The 19,531-nt window shown below is 35.4% G+C and overlaps 1 protein-coding gene across 16 annotated transcripts in view; it reads right to left on the bottom strand.

Moving 5' to 3' along the window:
• PIKFYVE (phosphoinositide kinase, FYVE-type zinc finger containing) overlaps window positions 1–19,531 on the bottom strand; it is a 91,088-nt gene that overhangs the window by 17,491 nt on the left and 54,066 nt on the right. For 13 of the 16 annotated variants that reach the window (XM_077154905.1, XM_077154902.1, XM_077154901.1 and 10 more), the window contains 13 exons: window positions 19,150–19,250; window positions 17,643–17,714; window positions 16,821–16,992; window positions 15,336–15,514; window positions 13,497–13,610; window positions 12,848–12,956; window positions 12,586–12,740; window positions 11,608–11,698; window positions 8,989–9,073; window positions 8,037–8,171; window positions 7,049–7,169; window positions 4,926–5,021; window positions 567–650 (listed from right to left, as the gene is read on the bottom strand). In XM_077154905.1, coding sequence (XP_077011020.1) covers window positions 567–650; window positions 4,926–5,021; window positions 7,049–7,169; window positions 8,037–8,171; window positions 8,989–9,073; window positions 11,608–11,698; window positions 12,586–12,740; window positions 12,848–12,956; window positions 13,497–13,610; window positions 15,336–15,514; window positions 16,821–16,992; window positions 17,643–17,714; window positions 19,150–19,250 — 1,514 coding nt within the window. The remainder of the gene's footprint in view (window positions 1–566; window positions 651–4,925; window positions 5,022–7,048; window positions 7,170–8,036; window positions 8,172–8,988; window positions 9,074–11,607; window positions 11,699–12,585; window positions 12,741–12,847; window positions 12,957–13,496; window positions 13,611–15,335; window positions 15,515–16,820; window positions 16,993–17,642; window positions 17,715–19,149; window positions 19,251–19,531) is intronic. The other 3 variants (XM_077154907.1, XM_077154913.1, XM_077154909.1) reach the window with 1 other exon arrangement.

Genomic DNA, 19,531 nt, shown 5'->3' with positions numbered 1-19,531 from the left:
ATGAGAGAAACAACTATGCAGAAAATATCAAAATTCCACATTTCTCATGCTGGTTACCATAATGAAATATAGTTCAGATAAAACTTTATCCTGTTAGTTGGAAAACCTATTTCACTAAGAATCCTAATGAGACTATGACAATTTTGAATGTCTAAAATACACAATACACTTTTAGTGTGTTTTGGGGTGGTTTTTGTTTTGTGCTTTTTTTTAAACTATTAGGTTTTTATTATAGAAAATTCACAAAGTCAAGCGGTTGCTTACTAATTTTACAACTCACTAGTTTTAAAATGAAAACAAAGAAAATAAAAAATGTTGAAGATTTAAATCTGAGATATACATTGAGCAGCTATGATAATTATCAAAAAAGTATACCAAAAGACTGTTCAAGGTCTTTTACTATACTTGAATTTTACTGTATCAATTATTGGCTGAAATATGAGTGCCATTATCAGGATTCTAGGAATTTTCATTCTTATAATATGTTATAATAAAACTGAAGTAAAAGCATTTTAAAAAGGATGACAAAACTGAATTGAAATAGCTTCTACTCAATCATGGATCACCTATTTGCTTGAAGCCCTTCTTCGGCACTGTTCCGCAGAGTCGCTTTGGACAATTCCTCTAAGGCATTTCGGTATTCTTTACAACTTAGGGTGAAAATAGGTTGAAAAATGTTAGACATTAATCTCTTCTTTAAAAATAACCACATGATTTAGGATAAACTTTGAATTATTAAAAAACAGTCATTATCAAGAAGTGTTCACGTACAATGGAATACTATTCAGCTGTAAAAAGCAAAGAAGTTTGACATATGCTAAACATGGATAACTCTGGAAACATTATGCTAAATGACATAAGCTAGACACAAAAGGGCAAAAGTTGTATGACTCCACTTATATGAAATATTTAGAATAAGCAAATTCATAGAGACAGAAAGTAAATTAGAGATTACCAGAAGCTGAGAGAGGAGGGTTAGGGAATTCTTGTTTAATAAATATAGTTTCTGTTTTGGCTTATGAAAAAGTTTTGGTGATAGTGGAGATGGTTGCACAACATTGCAAATGCAATTAATACCACTAAATTGTACATTTACAAAGGCAATTTTGTTATATATAGGTTACCACAATTAAAAAAAAAAAAGAAGTGTCCATAATTAAACAGATATATACATATGAGTTAACTAGGAGATCCAGGAAGATGGCGTAATAGGATAGATTGAGTTCATCCCTGCTCCAAGGAACAGCCAGAGAAGGGACAAGAAGGTGACTGAGACAGCGATTCCAGGATGTAAGTGACCTGAGAAGGTCTTCTACACCACAGAGGGAGGCCTGGTTGCAAAAACTGAGGAACTGAGACACAGAGAACCAGAGACCAATCAGCCAGTGCAAACAGCCTAATACACTGTTTTCAAATGGAAGTCCAGTATATATCAGTTTATGGCCCTCCCAGATCTGCCCACAGCATGACCCCCTGTCATAGCCCCCAGCTCTGGGCAAGTGCTGAACTGTGCATCTGGGCCACACACACCCACCCCCATCCCATGGCAGGCACAAATCCTCCCTACTGCCCCTGAACTCCGCACACACTCACACCAGAGCCAGCACCCATGCATTTGTGCACTGACTCCTTGAATCCTGCACCCCAAGCCCCTGCCCTGCACAACTGCACCCTTGCCCCATCTCCCGGCACAAGCACCCTGCTCCCACACCTGGCAGGTGCTCACGTGCGCATCTGTGCTACACAGCCCTTGCCTTGCACACACGTGAACACCAGCTCCAAACTCCACATCTGCACAACCGCACTAGGGTCCCCCGACATTCCCACAAGCCCCGTGATCTGTGCCCCACCCCTATACACACCCACATCTGCATACAGAGCCCCCTGGACCCTTCCCACTGCAGAAGAACACACCGGTGCTCTGTGCCCTGATCTCTGTACCACCTATCCTACACCCAGAGACCAACAATCTTCATGCTCCATGCACCCACCCTTATCCTGCTTGCACACCAGCCTTCGTGTATCTGCACAGACCCCACCAACAATCTCCAGACACATCCTATCTCTGTGTATCCCACACAGCCCCCCATACCTGCTCCCCAAGGCCTGCACCCTATCCCCACAGCCTTCCACACTGCAGCTCTACAATCCCGTGACCCCGCACCCCATGTTCACAGGCACCAGCATAGCATCCCTGACCCGCGCCTATACCTGCACTGCAACCCATCACCACACTGTGGTACCCCGCTCTGCGCCCTACATGCTGTTCTACCCAGTCCTGTAAATACAAAACTTTAGACTACTGAAGGAAATCAGCTTCCAAAGCACCCCCATCAAGATATTTACATGCCACGGAAGACAACAGAAGATAAGTAAGCATAATAAGATGCAGACAGATATAGCCCAGGATAATGACCAAATTAAAACACCAGAGGAGACACAGACTTTGGAACAACTAATCAAAGATGTTCATATAACTCTACTCAATCAAATAAATGGGATGGCTAATGACATAAAGGAGATCAAGAAGACAATAGAAGAGCATAAAGAGGAATTTGTAAGAATAAATAGAAAAATAGCAGATACCATAGAGATTAAAGATGCTAAAAAATATTCTAGAAATATCCAACAACAGATTTGAAAAGGCAGAAGAAAGAATAAATGAACTACAGGACAGGACAACTGATTTCGAACACTCAAAATAGCAAATGGCAAAAAAGAAAGATTTTAAATGGATCTCAGGAAAATAATGGGCATATGAGTTAACTAACAGAGGTCATCAACTAGAAGCTTCAGGAGAAAGTTAATGCCTTCACACAGATAATGTAAAATACAACCTACAGACATACCAACCAGCATCATCCTTCTAAACAATGATCGCAAATGCTTACTTACTAACATTTAGATAAAATAATTTCAGGTTTTGACAAGGTAATTTTAAAAATATGACATTTCAGGGTTTAGTGCAAAAAGAGTAGAAAGGAACTCGAGTGTGCTTTCCCACATAAAGTTACTGAATTTTAAGAAAAAGAAAAGAAAATTATTTTAATGTTGCATTGGCCAAAAAAGATCTTTCAACTTCTGGATCAGCAGCCTGATTTAAATAAACTGGGTATCAAGGAACATGAGAGCCGCCTTAGAGGGCATTATTCTTCTGAAACACTGGAAAAAAAGGTAACCTCCATTGCAGTTATTTCTCATCTAGTAATACAGCATGACTAATCAATAAATTGAAAAGCAAATACTCAAATATTATCTTCCTACAGGCCAAAAGGCAAAGATAAAAGATTAAATGGCATCTTATAAAGGAAAAAATGTCAAATTATCCAAACAGTAAACTCTGAGCTCTATAAAGGAAAAAGAATATAACCTATCTTATCTACTCCTATATATTCAATATACATATGCATCGCACATTATAGATGCTAAAATATTTGCAGAATAAATGGACTCCTTGCAACCTGTATTCAAAAAGGAAAAATTAAAAATTGGATTGCCTTATAAAGGAAAACAATTCTTTAATCAAGCATCTTAGATTGTGTGCTGGTTTGAAAGCACGTATGTCTCCTAGAAAAGCCATGTTTTAATCTAAATCCCATTTCGTAAAGGCAGAAAATACCTATTCAATACTGTATGTTTGAAACTGTAATTAGAGCATCTCCCTGGAGATGTGTTTAATCAACCATGGTTGTTAAACTGGATTAGGTGAAGACATGTCTCCACCCATTTGGGTGGGTCTTGATAAGTTTCTGGAGTCCTATAAAAGAGGAAACATTTTGGAGAAGGAAGGAGATTCGGAGAGAGCAGAGAATGCTGCAGCACCACGAAGCAGAGAGTCCATTAGCCAGCACTTTGGAGATAATGAAGGAAAACGCCTCCCGGGAAGCTTCATGAAACAGGAAGCCAGAAGAAAGCTAGCAGATGATGCTGTGCTCGCCATGTGCCCTTCCAGCCAAGGGAAAAACCATGACTGTGCCTTCACAGATGAGAGAGAAACCCTGAACTTCATCAGCCTTCTTGAACCAAGGTATCTTTCCCTGGATGCCTTTGATTGGACATTTCTATAGACTTGTTTTAATTGGGACATTTTCTCAGCCTTAGAACTGTAAACTAGCACCTCATTAAATTCCTCTTTGTAAAGGCCGTTCCATTTCTGGTATATTGCATTCTGGCAGCTAGCAAACTAGAACAGGTTTCATGTAAATTAAGTTCAATCCCTGTCAAGATAACTTTGAACTTAAAAATTTTAATATTAACAGTTCTTTTATATATAATATATCAATATTATATATTGATATATTTAAAATGATTTTAAATGATTTTAAATGATATATTTAAAAATTTAAAAATGATTTAACTATGATTTAAAAATACATCATTTTTAAAGTGGGTGCTTTTTTAAGGCACATAACAACAGGAGGCATGTACAATAAAAGGTAAAAAATGTCTATGGGTTGAGGCTTAGAATTGGCATTACTTTAAATACGAAACCATTACCTGGCTGTGGGAAAGCAAGAAAGAAATGAAGAGTAAAAAACAGCTACTTAGACAATATAAGACAAATATAAGGTGGTATTTATCAATAAGTGGAAGCAAGCTAAAGTGAGGAGATACAGTGGATACATATTATAGAGAGAATGATTAGAGGGTTCATGGATTACTAAATAACTTGTGTAGGCAATTTCATTATTAGGAGCTTAAGAATCGTTCTGCATCTCACTATTTAGGGAAAGAGGTTTTCTTTTTTCTGATACAAAGAGAGCAGGCTATTATGTCCAAAGGATGTTTGTTCATTTATATTTACTCTTTTTGTTTTACCCTACGTGAGAAAGATCCCAGAAATGATGAATAATATCAATCAGGAATAAATATGCAGAAAACAGATAGATATAAGCATAGGTTTTAAAAAGATCCATGAATAATACCTGAGAGCAAAAGCAATAATGGAGCTGGGTTCCTTCTCACAGATTACAATGGGCACCCGTTCATGTTCATACATTAAGTAGTGCTTATCTGGATCACTGTTTGAAATTTAAAAATACATACATAATAAGAACAAAATTAGCAGAAAATCACATACATAGACCATTAACACATTATGCAAACACATCTCAAAAAAAATCCGGTAAGTTAACTAAATACTTGAATACTAAGAATATACTAAGTAAGCTATAATGTATGCAGATAGATGCTAAAAACTGAAAACAAATAGGGAACAGAAATATAGGAACAGAAAGTTTTTGAAGGCAATTAAAAAATTACGAGAATAAGGTTTCAAATCAGAGGGTTCTGGAATAGTCACTCCAAACTAAGCTTTCTCCACTACCAAGACTTTGACCACATTAATCTTAAGAAGGACTTACAATGAAGAGCAGAAAATCTTTGTTTTAAGAAAGCCCTGAAAAAAAAGTCTAGAAATTGTGATAAAGATGTATATACTAATCCAACACTAAGTAACACAGCACAGCCACTCACCTATTATCACATGTAAACTTAATGTTGTGACTCCATTTGAACACCAAATCTTGGTCCCTAACTTCACAGGCACTATTAGGTATATCATTCATTTGGGTAATAGCTATTTTACTGAGCTCCTAACATGTGCCAGGGATATAATACTGAGAAAAGCTACTACTGAGCACCTAACGTGCTACATGTTAACAATACAAAGGTGAAGAAATAGGTATGGTAGAGTTTGCAATAAAATGGGGTAAAAAAATAAATAATCATAAAATGGACATAATTAACTATCTTTGATAGGTGCTAGGAAGGAACCATGACAGCATAAAATAAAATGACTTCATCTGGTTTAGGTGGGGGTAAGGGGGTGGGTCCAGGAAGGTTTTCCTAAATAAGAATGAATAAGAATTAATAATTAGGAAAAGTGAGAAGATGTGCAAAAGCCACAATAGGAGGGAACAAACATTTCAGGCAACTGAGATGTTCAAATCTGAAGAAGAGTAAATAGGTACTTTTTATATACTACCGTCATGGAACATAGCACACACTGCACTGCTACTCTCTATGTGTCTCCTCCACAAAACTGAGAGTTCCTGATTATGTGGATTTTTTATTACTCTTGTTCTACATGTGAGGCACTCCACAAAAGTTCAAAGATTGACTAAATAAATATAGTAAGGAAAGAAAAAGAGGCCTTACTAAACAAATGTCCGTCCAGCTTTTGGATTATACTTGTACAACCACAGAACAGTGTTTGATGACTACACAGGTCAACTTGCTGAAGAAAATCAAATTTCCACAGCCAGCCTATATTACTTCCTACTCTAGGTGAACCCAGTACAAAAAAGACCTGATCAAAAATTGTGTAAGTCACTGTAATTTATCACCACTGCTAAAAAAGTGGCATGTTCCAGTAAACTACTGGGTCAGTAATATCATCCTCCTGTACGAAAAGCAATATATTTTTATGATTATGAGATGATATAGTGGCGTATGTTCAAAACTATATATATTTAAACAATTATTTTCAAAACCAGTAACCTCAAGCATTAAGTTACATGCCTTCTTCACTCGTCTACTATATAATAATGATTACCTGTTCCACAAAATATATCTCTTTTACTATGATAAAATGTAATTTAGGATTAAGAAATACATAAACACAGAAAAATAAATATACTTAAATATGTAGAAATAAATCTACAGAGGAAGATTAAAAATAATAAGTAGAGGGTGTGCACTAGTAGTTCAGGTAGACTTCTTGCCTGTCATGCAGGAGACCAGGCTCAATTTCTGACCCATGCCCACCTGCCCCAGCCGCAAAAAAGGGAAAAAAAAAGCATGAAAATTCCCGATGAATGATCTGCCTCTGTGTGTGTATGTATAAATACAGAGATACATATAAAGTAAGGAGACATAAAAAAATTAAGTAAAAATAAAACTAGCCATGGGCAGTGTGATGGTGGCTCAATGGCAGAATTCTTGCCTGCCATACCTGAGACCTGGGTTCGATTCCCGATGCCTGCCCATGTAAAATAAAAAAAAGAAAAAAAACTAGCCATTAGCCACTGTCTTCTATAATACTCACAAAGGGAATGGAATAGGATTATAGCTATTTCCTGGAAGCAAATTGGCAAAGATGGCTTTCATGGTTGATTTTTCCTTTACTTGGCTGTCTGTGGATCCCAGCAAATGTCCATCAAACACATCTAGGATGAAAAATATTCTACATATGTGTCAATATTCAGGAAGAATAAAAAGTACAAAGTGTTACATATACACATATATACCATATCTACCAATAATGGCTTAAAATTTCTGATCTAGGAATTGTGACTCTAGTGGGATGAAACAGGAAATAATAGTCAAGCATACATAGCATGACTCTAAGGGGCACGTATTTCCATATTTTAGCATCTCTGAAATTGAGACCCCCCCCTACAAATAATGGTTTCTTACAAAGCAGGTGGTCAGGCAGCAGCTATGACATAATTACTTCCTGAGGATACAGGAACTTAATTACAGCTGTTCATGCTGCCACTTCAACTCAGTCACATGCACTCACGCTATGACACCTAAGTTTGCTTTCAATTTTTTAAGACCTTTTAAGTATTTAAAATTTTTATATTATAATTAAGTAGTTATTGCTTAAATAGAAAGCAAGGAAAGAATAAGCAAGGCATAAATTTGCTATTAGTGAAGCAAATATACTTTGTGGGAGAAATGGCTGCAGTTCTGTTTGTTTTTTTTCACAGAACAACAACTATGTGTTTTATGGGACACAAGAGTAAGACCCCCAGTAAGTAAATAAAGCTGCATAACATTTTGTTACTGAGATATTTATATGTCATATAGTACAATAAAGAAGAGGTGAAAGGATAAAAAAAAGTTGGATCTAAATAAGTCTAAAAGAGCACTTTCAATAAGTTCAAAAAAATTTTTTTAAATCTAAGGGATAAGAGAGGATCGTGTCAAAAAATTAGCAGTGTGTTTTTCTTTCTTGGTAATACCAAAAAAACAAAAAGCATCTTTCAGTCTTGTATCAATGAAGTACAGTCCAAGTGGCTAAACTATACCTTCGGTACTGCTGGTATCTAATTCAGGGGGTCCTACCACCGACTGCTCAGACATGATGTCAGGTGGAGTAGGCAACTGGAGGTGGCCAGAACTGGTGGAGCTCTGACTGGACAAGGTTGTTAAGAAGCGATCTTCTAAAGAAAAACACAATCACAAATCAATCACTTAAAAACATTAAGTCCATTTCTACCTAATATTTTTAAAATGCCAACTAATATTTCTACTTCCTAAAGCATGGAATTTTAGCTTCTTAGAAATTATCTAGGCCTTTTAGCTCACGTTACAGTTATGGACACAAAATTCAGAGAGGTTAAATGCTTCACCACAAATAAAGACTTAGTGGCAGTACTGCAACTGGCAACCAAGTCTGACTCCTATACAATACTCATTACATGATACCATAAAGCCTACCTCAAAACAAGTTAATTCAATTTCATAGGGAATGAAATGAGGATACTATTGAGAAAAAAAATCATGTGCTCATCTGAGGGTGGGAGATAGGACTCATTTAATTGTAATAGAAAAATGCCAAGAATTATGAGTCAAGCTCTTGTTATTTAAAGATAGCTTAAGTAAATCTCCCTACAAATTTTCTAGGATGACATCAAGTTATTCAATGAAATACTGTGAAAGAAATCTTAAATCTAGAAAAGATTTTACTGACATAAAAATATAAATAAACTTTCCAAGATTTTTGCAGTGAAACCTGAGGATATTGTTTGTTTGTTCTTCCCCTAAAAGTTATCTATCATGTATTTTTATATCTCAATTTATCTCCTTTCAATATACTTTATGATAATCCTAAACTGACAAATGCTCTACAGGAAGAAAAAAACCTATGAGTAATTGTATCAGGAAAGAATGCTTAAAATTAGCAATTTAAAAAAAATTTATAGACTAAGAAATATCTTTAAACCCAATGGCAAGTGACCACTAGACTCATGGACCAACCTTTTTCTCCATTTTGAAGTCCTGGAGAAATATTCCGAGGAGATGCATCCATTGCACTTATCTGTGGAGATGTAGATACTTTGTTCTTAAGGAAACATTAAAATTTATATTTAAAAAATTCTTTAACTCAAAGACCTCTTTACACTTTTAAGGTTAAGGACCTCCAGATAGCTTTTGTTTATGTGGTTACATCTTCTAATGTTACCTTATTAGAAGTTAAAATTGAGAAAATTTTTATATCATGCATTTATTAATTCATTAAAAAAAACCAATAAGCCTATTACATATTAACATAAATACTTTTTATCTACAAAAAACCTGGTGAATGAATGGCATTGTTTTATACCTTTATAAATATCTTGAATGTCTAGTTTTAATTCACGACAGCTAAATTCATACCTGGTTTTTACATTTAACTTGTTAATATACTGTTTGGTTGAAGTATATAAAAGAAAATCCAGCCTCATGGAGATAGGCAATTGAAAAAGGGAGTTCTTCCGGACCCTCTTAAAGGGTCTCAGACTCCTCAAAGTCTTTATTCACACTTTGAGAATACTGCTATAAAACAGCAGCTCATTTCTTAGCATTAAAGTATCTAGAAACTATTTCTCATTGCCCATCTAAGCCCAGTAATCTTTTCTTATCCTCTGAGTTTTCTCAAGTCCCACATTTTAGATAAGACATAGTTAAAGACGACTATAAGCCCCATGCACAATTTGTTACAAAGTCATTTTGCAGGTCTGCTTAAAAGACACCATAAAGAAAGAGACCTTTCTTGGCCACTCTATATAAAAGAGTCCACCATCGCCACCTTACCCACTCCTTCAGCAACACTCTATCTCCCGTAATATTTTTCTACATAGCCATTTAATGTTTATTTTTAAAATATTTATGGTTCTTTGTTTTTGTCAGTCTCTCCCTGATTAGATAAGTGTTCCTTCCATGAGGACAGTAACCATGGTTTTTGTTTGTCCACAACTATGTTTTGTACCTAGAATACTGCCCAACATGTGATAAGCACCCAAGAACTATTTATTAAGTGAATGAATATAAAGGTGGTACCACATATTTTCAAATAAATTTTCAATGGTTCGAAAAGATTATATCTGTTGAATGATTCTGCATTTTCAATTCTGTGTATATATATTTTAATTTAAAGGTCTTACACCATTAGTTTTGTAGTTTCTTCAGTGGGCAAATACAAAGGGCACCAGCAGTCTGTGCTCATCATAAATAGCTCTACTCTAGTAGACAAATATAATATACAGATCATCTTCACTTACCCCATTCTTATTCTCACTTATATTTTAAGGAAAAGTGATTTCTATACAGTTGTTTAAGAGACAAAAAGGAATTCATTTATATATTACTAAATAAGACAAAATCTAAGAAACCTGGATCCATCATTCCATGAAGATATTCCTCTACAAACACTATACCTTGGTACAAAAACAAGAACAACAACAAAAACTCTCTCAAAAGCCCTCATGATATGAGATTATTAAGCCCTTTAATACACTAGTATTAATTCAGTAGACATATGATCAGTGCAGCTGGCAGGATTCTAAAATGGTCCCAGGATTCCCAGCCCCTGGTATGTACACCCTACTCCCAAATATTTGAATGAAATACGAATGTAGGTATTACTGTGAAGAATTTTGCAGATTTAACTAAGCTCCCAAATAAGTCAACCTTATATAGTCCAGGTGGGCCAAATCTGAACACATAAGCCTTTTAAATCTGTGTCTAGAGATCAGAGAGAGGAAGTAAGAGATCTGAAGCACAAGGATTCTATCATTTCTGTATGCTTTAAAGATGGAGGGAATCATGTGGTAAGGGATGTGGGTGGCCTCTAGGAGCTGAGAATTCAACAGCCAGCCAGAAAACGAGGAACTTGAATGAGCTTGGAAGAGAATCCTGAGCCTCAACAAAATAGCAAACAGCCCCTTTCAGTTGCATAAAAGTCTCAGGAGCGACCTGGTCACACATGTCAATTTCCTGACCCATAGAAACTATGAGATAATAAATTTGTTTTGTTTTAGACACTAGGTGTGTTAGATAGCAACAGAACTAATACAGTTAGAAATGTCTAATTAAATTGATGTATAGAATTAACCCAGTTCAGGCCCCTTAAGAAAAGCTTCTTATTTAAGCTTAGAGAGAAAGAATACCCAAAACTACACAGTAAAGTAAATTAGTGCTCTACTATGCACTCAAAATATCCACAACTTCACCTTTGTGGCATTTACTGACCCCGTGATGCTATCCCTAGTGATACTGGCAGATAAGCAACTTTTTTTTTTTTTTTTGGCATGGGCAGGCTCCAGGAATTGAACCCAGGTCTCCAGTATGGCAGGCAAGAATTCTCCCACTGAGCTACCGTTGCCCACCCTAATAAGCAGCTTTTTGATAAATGTTTTAAATGAATAAATTATAACATCATTTTATTTCAGGCTAGGATATAAAAATAATCCAGGTCATCTCTCCCTTAAACTTTACAACTTCAAGATGGAAAACTTTACTTAATATTTTTAATAAACTACCACTTCAAAGGGTCATAAACTGAATTAACTTTATTTATATCAATGAAGGACCAAAGACAAGACTATATTTTATTACCTTGCTTTCTTCTCCTTGTCTTAGTCTTCCAGGACTTGGAGGAACTGAAGGTCGCTTTCTACCCTTTTCTTGCTGGAAAAGATCCTGTAACCTGTGGTCCAAGGGGGTGAAAATGTGTAGTTCGGCTTCTAGTACTCTGAAAGAGGTCTACAAATTTTCTCTTTACAACTTTGAAACCACAGTAATTAAATGTCCCATTTGGATTGCAATAGCTCTTAAAGTTGTATATAACTAAGCTTTTGTCTTATTTCTAATCAACTAATCAAGAGCACTTCCTGATACAACTATAGTTGTAAAAGCATAGCAAATTATTTTAAGAAGCAGCATCATAACGGAAAAAAGAGAATGGGCTTAGAGACCTACAGACCTGGGATCAAATCCCAGCTCTGACAATGAATAGCTGCATAACCTTGATCTGGAGTCATAGTTCCCTCAAATGTAAAATGGAAATATTATATACCTATTAGGGCTCATAAAGTTCAAATGAAAGACTGAATGTCAGTCTAATGCCTTATTTAGTTACTAGCAAAATCCCAGTGCTCGATAAATGGTAGCTATAATCTAATCAACTTTGAAACAAACATTAAAGAAAAACATTTCCAAAATTAAATACTTTGATAAAAGTGTAAGACACATATAATAATATATTTCATATTCTTTGCCTAAAAACCAACAGTCACTCTATAGTATGCTAATTCAGTTAAATTCAATTCAACAAGCACATACACTCTAAGTATATGAAACAGCACTGAAGACTGCTCTCATCTTTGGTTTCTGTATCTTCACAAATTACTTAAAGATTAGCACATATATTTTAAAAGATGAAAGGGGTGAGGTGGTGGTGACAGAAAACAAACCCTCTATAACTTGAAAATAAAACGAAACATACAAAATTAGTAAAGACATCCACATTAAAAATATCACGGCAGAACAAATTTGGTAATAATACTTCAGAAACACCAGACTACAAAGTTATACCTGTTATTCCAAGCTTGCAGCACCTCACAGAGACTTTGTTTCTTGGCAATAAGTGACTCAAAAATTGACTGCAGTTGCTGAGGAGTATCTATAGAGGAAGACATGAGCCTTGCTTGCATCTTTTCAGTCCAGTTCTTGAATTCGCCTTCTTCCATCTAGAAATAATTTCAGAAATCTAAGACACTATACAAGTCAAATCCAAAAAGACACTTCTAAGTTAATAATAGTTAATCTTGGATTTTCTGTTATAGAAATGAATTACCTCTTTTTGTGCAAAGATATCTTCCATTTTTTCCTCTCTTGTTTTACTAAATGTATCAGTTTTCAAAGACGCAAGTCTTTCATCAACAGCAAGATAAAGTTGTGAAACCCTAGCAATAAAAAATAGAGACTATTAAACATTTTAGAGACGCTCGAATTAAATTTCCTACTATTACATAAATAGGATAACAAGATATACAAACTAAACTATAAATCTAATTAAGAATCAAATGTAATTTTGCAGAGCAAAAATGACCTGAAAGTATACATCAAGATTTTAAAAAATTGATGAGTTTCACTTTTTAAAAAAATACTTTTCTGTACTGCCTACAGTTTTCTTTTTTACAACAAGCATTATATCATAATACAATGAGAAGAACACACTATTTACATTTTCAAAGAAAGTTAAACTGAAATGTAACTTTACTAAATTTCTGATTAAAATGAAAAATTTTCATATTTTAAAATAGCTAGAGATTACAGACAGGATTAAACCAAAAAAGAAAGTAAAAGAAACTAAAATACTTACTTTTTTTTATTTGTTTTTATTTGTACATGGGCAGGCACCGGGAACCGAACCCGGGTCCTCCGGCATGGCAGGCAAGCATGCTTGCCTGCTGAGCCACCTTGGCCCGCCCTAAAATACTTACTTTTGAAAGAAGTCCTTCAGATCCTGAAGAAGGGACACTTTCAATGGGGCCTGACGTTTAATGAATATTTTGGGGAGTGGAACACATACTTCAAGAAGCCGTATTGGAGAATAACTGAGAGAAGAAAATACAAGTAATGGTATATTAATTAAAATACTTTAATATTTGAGTAGAGGTTTGTCATGATGGCGAGCAAAATAAGAGGAAAAGTTCTTATTAAATAGCATTTTAAACAATCATAAAGATACCAAGGTCAACTTCGGCCATTTAAAATTATCTTCCCAAATTTCGGAGGGATTTTTGTTTTGTTTGTTTTCTCACTGCACTCTGGTACCATCATTTATCCCCTGAGGTATCCTCATCTGCTACAAAAACAAAAATGATTTTGCTATAAACCTTGTCTATGAATGAGAGGCAATTTTTCCTACAGGCATTCCTTCCTACAATTAGCTTAGATGCAGGTACATATTACCTTTCCAGCTCATGAAGATTCTTCTTCATGAGTCTTAATTTCCTTTTTACCTGAGGGTTTATGTTGTCTAGTAAATGCTACACCCATACCTACGTCCTAGGTTCATTGTTAAAAGCTCTTGTTTAAAAAAGGAAATAAGTTCTAATTAGCACATATTTCCTGAGACTACTGTGTGTCAGACACTATTTCAGGTGTTGTGGATAAAGCACTAAACAAAGGCCAAAATTTCTACCCTTGTGATTCAGAAACAACAAGACTCAGGTAATAAATAAAACAAATAAATATTTAAAATATATATTATCTCAGATGGTAAGAACTATGGAAAAAAATAAGGTAGGAAAGGGAAACAGGGACTTGTAGGAGTGAGGGAGTGTCAGGGAAGGTGAAATCTGAACAAAAACCTATCGGAAGTAAGGAAACGATAGAGAGATATCTTGGGAAAGAAGAGTTCAGAGAAGGATCAACAAGCAAAAGGCTCCACTGTGGGAGCCCACCTGGCATATCAGAGGCCAGTGAGCAAAGGGAGAGCAGCAGGAAGTGAGAACAGAGAGTTACCGGGTAGACAGTATGTAGGACATTATGATCCAATCTAATGGACTCTTTCTTTCACTCAGATTGAGCAATACCCACTAGAGGATCCCGAGCTGAGGATGACCTGATAGGGTTTTGTTTGTTTGTTTTTTGCATGGGCAGGAACTAGGAAACGAACCCGGGTCTCCAGTATAGCAGGCGAGAACTCTGCCACTGAGCCACGGTGGTCTGCCCCAATACGGTTTTTATTTAACAGGGTCACTCTGTAAGGAATATGGGCAGAGGGAGACTGGTTGAGGATACCGTAATAATCTAGGTGAAGGACAGCAGAGGCTCTGTCCAGAGTGGTGGTGGAAGTGGTGAGAAGTAGTCAGTGTCTTAATTTATTTTAATATATTTTGAAGGCAGAACCTAAAGGTTTTCTCAAATCATTTAATACTACCAGTGGTAAATTTCTGTTCTTTGAACTTGCAATTTTAGTCCTGTTTGGAAAATCTGATCATCCTTAACATATTGGCAAAAATTCTGACAGACACTCAGAAGCAAAGACAATGACTAAGAGTGAGGCCTGTGGTGACAATAGATCAGGATTCAAATCATGGCTTCATCCCTTACTAGCTTTATAAGAAAGAACAATAATCCCTATTCCTTACAGTCATGGTAAGGATTAAATTAAACAATGCATTGAAAGCTCTTAGGACAGAGTAGGGCCCTCAGTATTTGTGGGGGTGGGGAACAGCACACCTCCACAGATTAATTCAATCTAGTAACAGGCTATGTTACAAAAGCATTCAAGGGAGTACATGATTGTATCCAAGGTCCCTATGACTTCTTACCTGAAAGATGCTACCATCTGGTTATAGGAGAAATACTGGTGATAGTCATGATGGATAGAGTGACCACATGGCTCAGCATTGGCTCTACGAGTGTACTGGTGCCCATAAAACCTAAGTTCAAGGTATTTTGCAAATGACATGGACCAGGATTCATTGGAAAGAGCAACAACTGGTGTTACCTAAAATGTAGCATAAATAGTTTAAATCATCTCATCACACACTGAGATTCACTCTTTAAAAATAGTAATGTATTTTCTAATACAAATCTAATACATTCAGATTGCAAAAAATAGAGAAAAGAAAGAAAAGTTCAAAGGTGGATGGGTTTTTAGTATTTCCATTGCCAACATCAATATGCTAGTATGTTCCTTTCTATATATGAATACATATATGTATAGTCAGTGTATTTGTGAATAAAAACTCTTTCCTATAACTAGTTTCACAGACTTTTTTTTTTTAATTAGCAATGTATCATGAATATTTTCCCACATAACATTTTGGTGTACTGATTGGTATCAAAGCATGTAAGACAAAGGACAAATCTAAATTTCATATGTGTATGTTGGTCAATCTACAGAAGTTTCACATATTCTACAACAAAATATTACCAGCTGTATAAAAAGAAATAAAAGCCTGTAAGAACTATAAGAGACTGATAATTGCTAGCAATTATTTCATGTTCACACATTTGCTGTTACAGAAGGAAGCAACTTAGATTTTGTGTCCCTCAAACCGATACTGATATAGGTCACACTATTATTTTATCTGCAAGTCCCATATATGTCTTCCAAAAGCACATTAAAACACTCCAAAATAAGTCAATTATGATAAACAATGTAGTTACATTTGTCACATATTCACACCAAATCATTTAGATTAAGATAAAGTAGATATTAAAAAATGAGACTAGCACCAAATATTTGCTCCAGATTTAGAGAAGAAAAAAAAAAACATGGTCCCTTTCTCGAGAAAGTAAATGAAAACCAGTAGAGAGCAATTTCAACATGTTCTCAGGTGTATCTCTTCAGACAGAAATGCTGATACAGGCTCAAATTTATTATACAAACATCCTAGTATAGTATAATAACCTCTTCACAAGTTTGTTTTTCCCCTAGAGGACAGTAGCCCTACCTCTTTCTTTTTTCATTCCTAGGGCCTACCACAGTACCTGGCAGAAGGTGCTCAATAAACGTTTGCTGAGTGAATAAACACATTTAATTGAGAATTGACAAGACAGGATCTCAAGATATTTCTACTGGAGGAGTACCTATATTTCATTTAATGACTAATACATTCCTAAAATGGAGTCTTCAAGAAACAAACATTAAATTGAACATACAGAACTGGAAGGGAAAATAAAGTTAGTTAGAGCCGAATAACAAACAATAAAACCAAAATAATATGGACCAGCCTCCTCAACAAAAGAATACGAATAAAGAAATATATGATACTATATGGACTATTATAGTAATGGGGTACATTTACCTGTTTGCAGATTCTACACCAGGAATATGTGAGAATTGTATGTTGATATCCAGGCACTGGAGAATCCAATTCCTTGAGGATTATCTGTACACAGCCTTGACCATGGACAAAGCGCCGAATATGATGCACCATGGGGGTGTCACAGAACATGCTAGGACACTGATAAGAAGGCCTTAGACAAACAAGAAAGTCTTTCTTACATTAACCATGAAACAGAGAAGCAATGTGTACTGAATAATGGCTAATCAGAACCACTGTCAAGAAAGCACGAATAATAATGACTGATGGACAATCTGCACAAGGCACGACCTTCTGTCACCCTGTGCTTACAGTTGAACATCCTGTCTTGAACTAAGGCAGGGGGACAGGTTCCATTTCTACTTGCCAAACTTTTTAAAACACCATCTCATTTTACCTATAAAACCCCTGAAATCTCTGGAATTGTTATATCCTATAAATGGGGAAGATAAAGATGAAATTACTTGTTCTTTCATATACATGGCTAGTGACAGGGCTAAAACTGTCTAGCTGATTCCAATGCTTTTCCTGTCTCTCATATGAATCACTATTAAAAACAGACATCCTAAAAAAATCTCAGGAATGGCAAGGTAATTAGTTTGAGCAAAGATCTGAGGAATATATGGGATAAGATATCACAGTCTAAACATGAAATAGAATACTTTTTTGTATGGTGGCCTCTGGCATGTGGTATGATACTGAAGACCACAAAATAACACTTGACATCAACTCATGTTTGTTTCAGGTTGAAATTCTGGGCTTCCTAATGCATAAATGGAACATAAGAGGAAAATACATTCTTACCTGAAGCAGTATCTCTCTAAAAATATTCCTAATGTAAGATCATTCTTTCCATAAAATTCCATTGTAACAATCCTAAAAGAAAACAAAATTCCTTTATAAAAATATCATAAGAATTACCACACAGTAAAGACATTTCATGAGGCCACATATTCTGATTATCTGTGAAATGTGCTTTTGATACAGTAGTAAAGCAGGGAATATTCTTTATATCTGTGAAATGTGCTTATGATATAGTAGTAAAGCAGGTAATAATATTCTTTATTGTTCTAGAACAGGTTTTACTACAACTGCTAAAATAGGCAGGGACTGGCCGAACTATAACTTCTTACCCAATTCCTAGTCCTTTAGTCTTTTATGAAACTACTTAATGAGGATACGTAAACTATATTAATTAAAACTAATTTAAATAGGAAGATGTAAAAGTTTCCTTTACAAAGCCTTAAGCCTTACCAAAATGAAATACTCTCCTACTCTCAAATCCTTCATTGATCATGGAGACTAACAGCTCATATTCTTACAGAAGAGCCTAACTTTATACCTAATCCATAAATGTCCATAAGTAAGAGAATTTGGTTATATCTCAGTTGAAACTTGAAATCTTATTCAAGCCTAGACCTAAAGAATCCATAAACTCTCAGAGAAAATTTCTATGGGTACCCCATGCCCAAGACTGCCTGCAGGAACTACAGATACCACTTCTGGAAGAATCCCTGTCTCCCTGGTATCAGTATTTCTAATACCAAAAACTGAAACACAAAATATATTCATATATTTTCATGAAAACATTGCTCAAATAAAAAAAAAGCAATTATATTCCTCAATTCTTTTTAAAATTAAAAAGTAAAACTAACTAAATAAATTGAATTAGAGATTTAAAACAAACTTTTAAAAAATCAAAGTAAACTACTTGAGGGCAGGACATGGTGATTCAGCAGGCAAAGTTCTCGCCTGCCATGCCAGAGACCCGGGTTTGATTTCCGGTGCCTGTCCATGAAAAAAAAAAGTAAACTACTTGAAGTACAGGCTTTTGTGACTATCACTTAAAACAAGTAATTTACAACATTATAAAATGTCATTCTATTTCTATCAATCTACTTAATTCAAGTTTTAGAATAAAACCCATTAATAAGGCAAAAGACAGACTGCTTTTACAAAAATGATGCCTGAAAGTAAACCTGTCAAAAATCGTATGTTATCATCAAAATGCTTACAAACTAGCTTTTGTGTGTTAATTTTGTTTTATAATTACAAATTTCTGCTTGGTCCTTCACATTCTTTTCACTCTTACTAATGCACTCTCATTTTCTTCTACCCATGAATTAACACATAACTTTCAAATTTAATTCACAAGTCTAAAACTCCTGTCAATTCATTCGATCATTATCAACTCTATCAAAACAGCAGAGGGCCAAGCGCTTAAAAACAATCCTAATGGCTCTTTGCTTTTTTTTTATAAGTTTCTGGAATTCTGTTCTTAAGTGCAATAGTGTTGGGGAAAGAATCCTACCAAGGACTGACACAGGCACTGGGCGCATTGCTGGACTGGGCAGAAGAACTGCTGAAGAGGACGCACAATCTCTGGTGGTTACCAGGGTTCAGACAGTCCACCTGAAGAGAAACGACACCTGAGCAACTGTAAGAGGTAACACATTCAAACCGCAATGCAGGCTTACAACATATTCCACTCAATGTTTAAAGCCTCCTATATTATTTTAGGGATTCTAGTAAAACTCTAAATCTTCGAGAAACGAGATGTAGGAAGAGGAGCTGGTTTTTGAAGTAAGAAAATCCAAAAAGTTTAAACTAAACTTAAAAATACACACGTATCTAAATAGCCTGGTGTTTTCTGTCTTGTTTTTTTTTTTAACTTAAATACTCCTTTATTTTTA

This window comes from Tamandua tetradactyla, chromosome 3 (genome assembly GCF_023851605.1).
Source record: "Tamandua tetradactyla isolate mTamTet1 chromosome 3, mTamTet1.pri, whole genome shotgun sequence".
Lineage (NCBI taxonomy): Eukaryota > Metazoa > Chordata > Mammalia > Pilosa > Myrmecophagidae > Tamandua > Tamandua tetradactyla.
The sequence above is the reverse complement of the archived record's forward strand: the minus strand, read 5'-3'. Positions and strand labels throughout refer to the sequence as shown.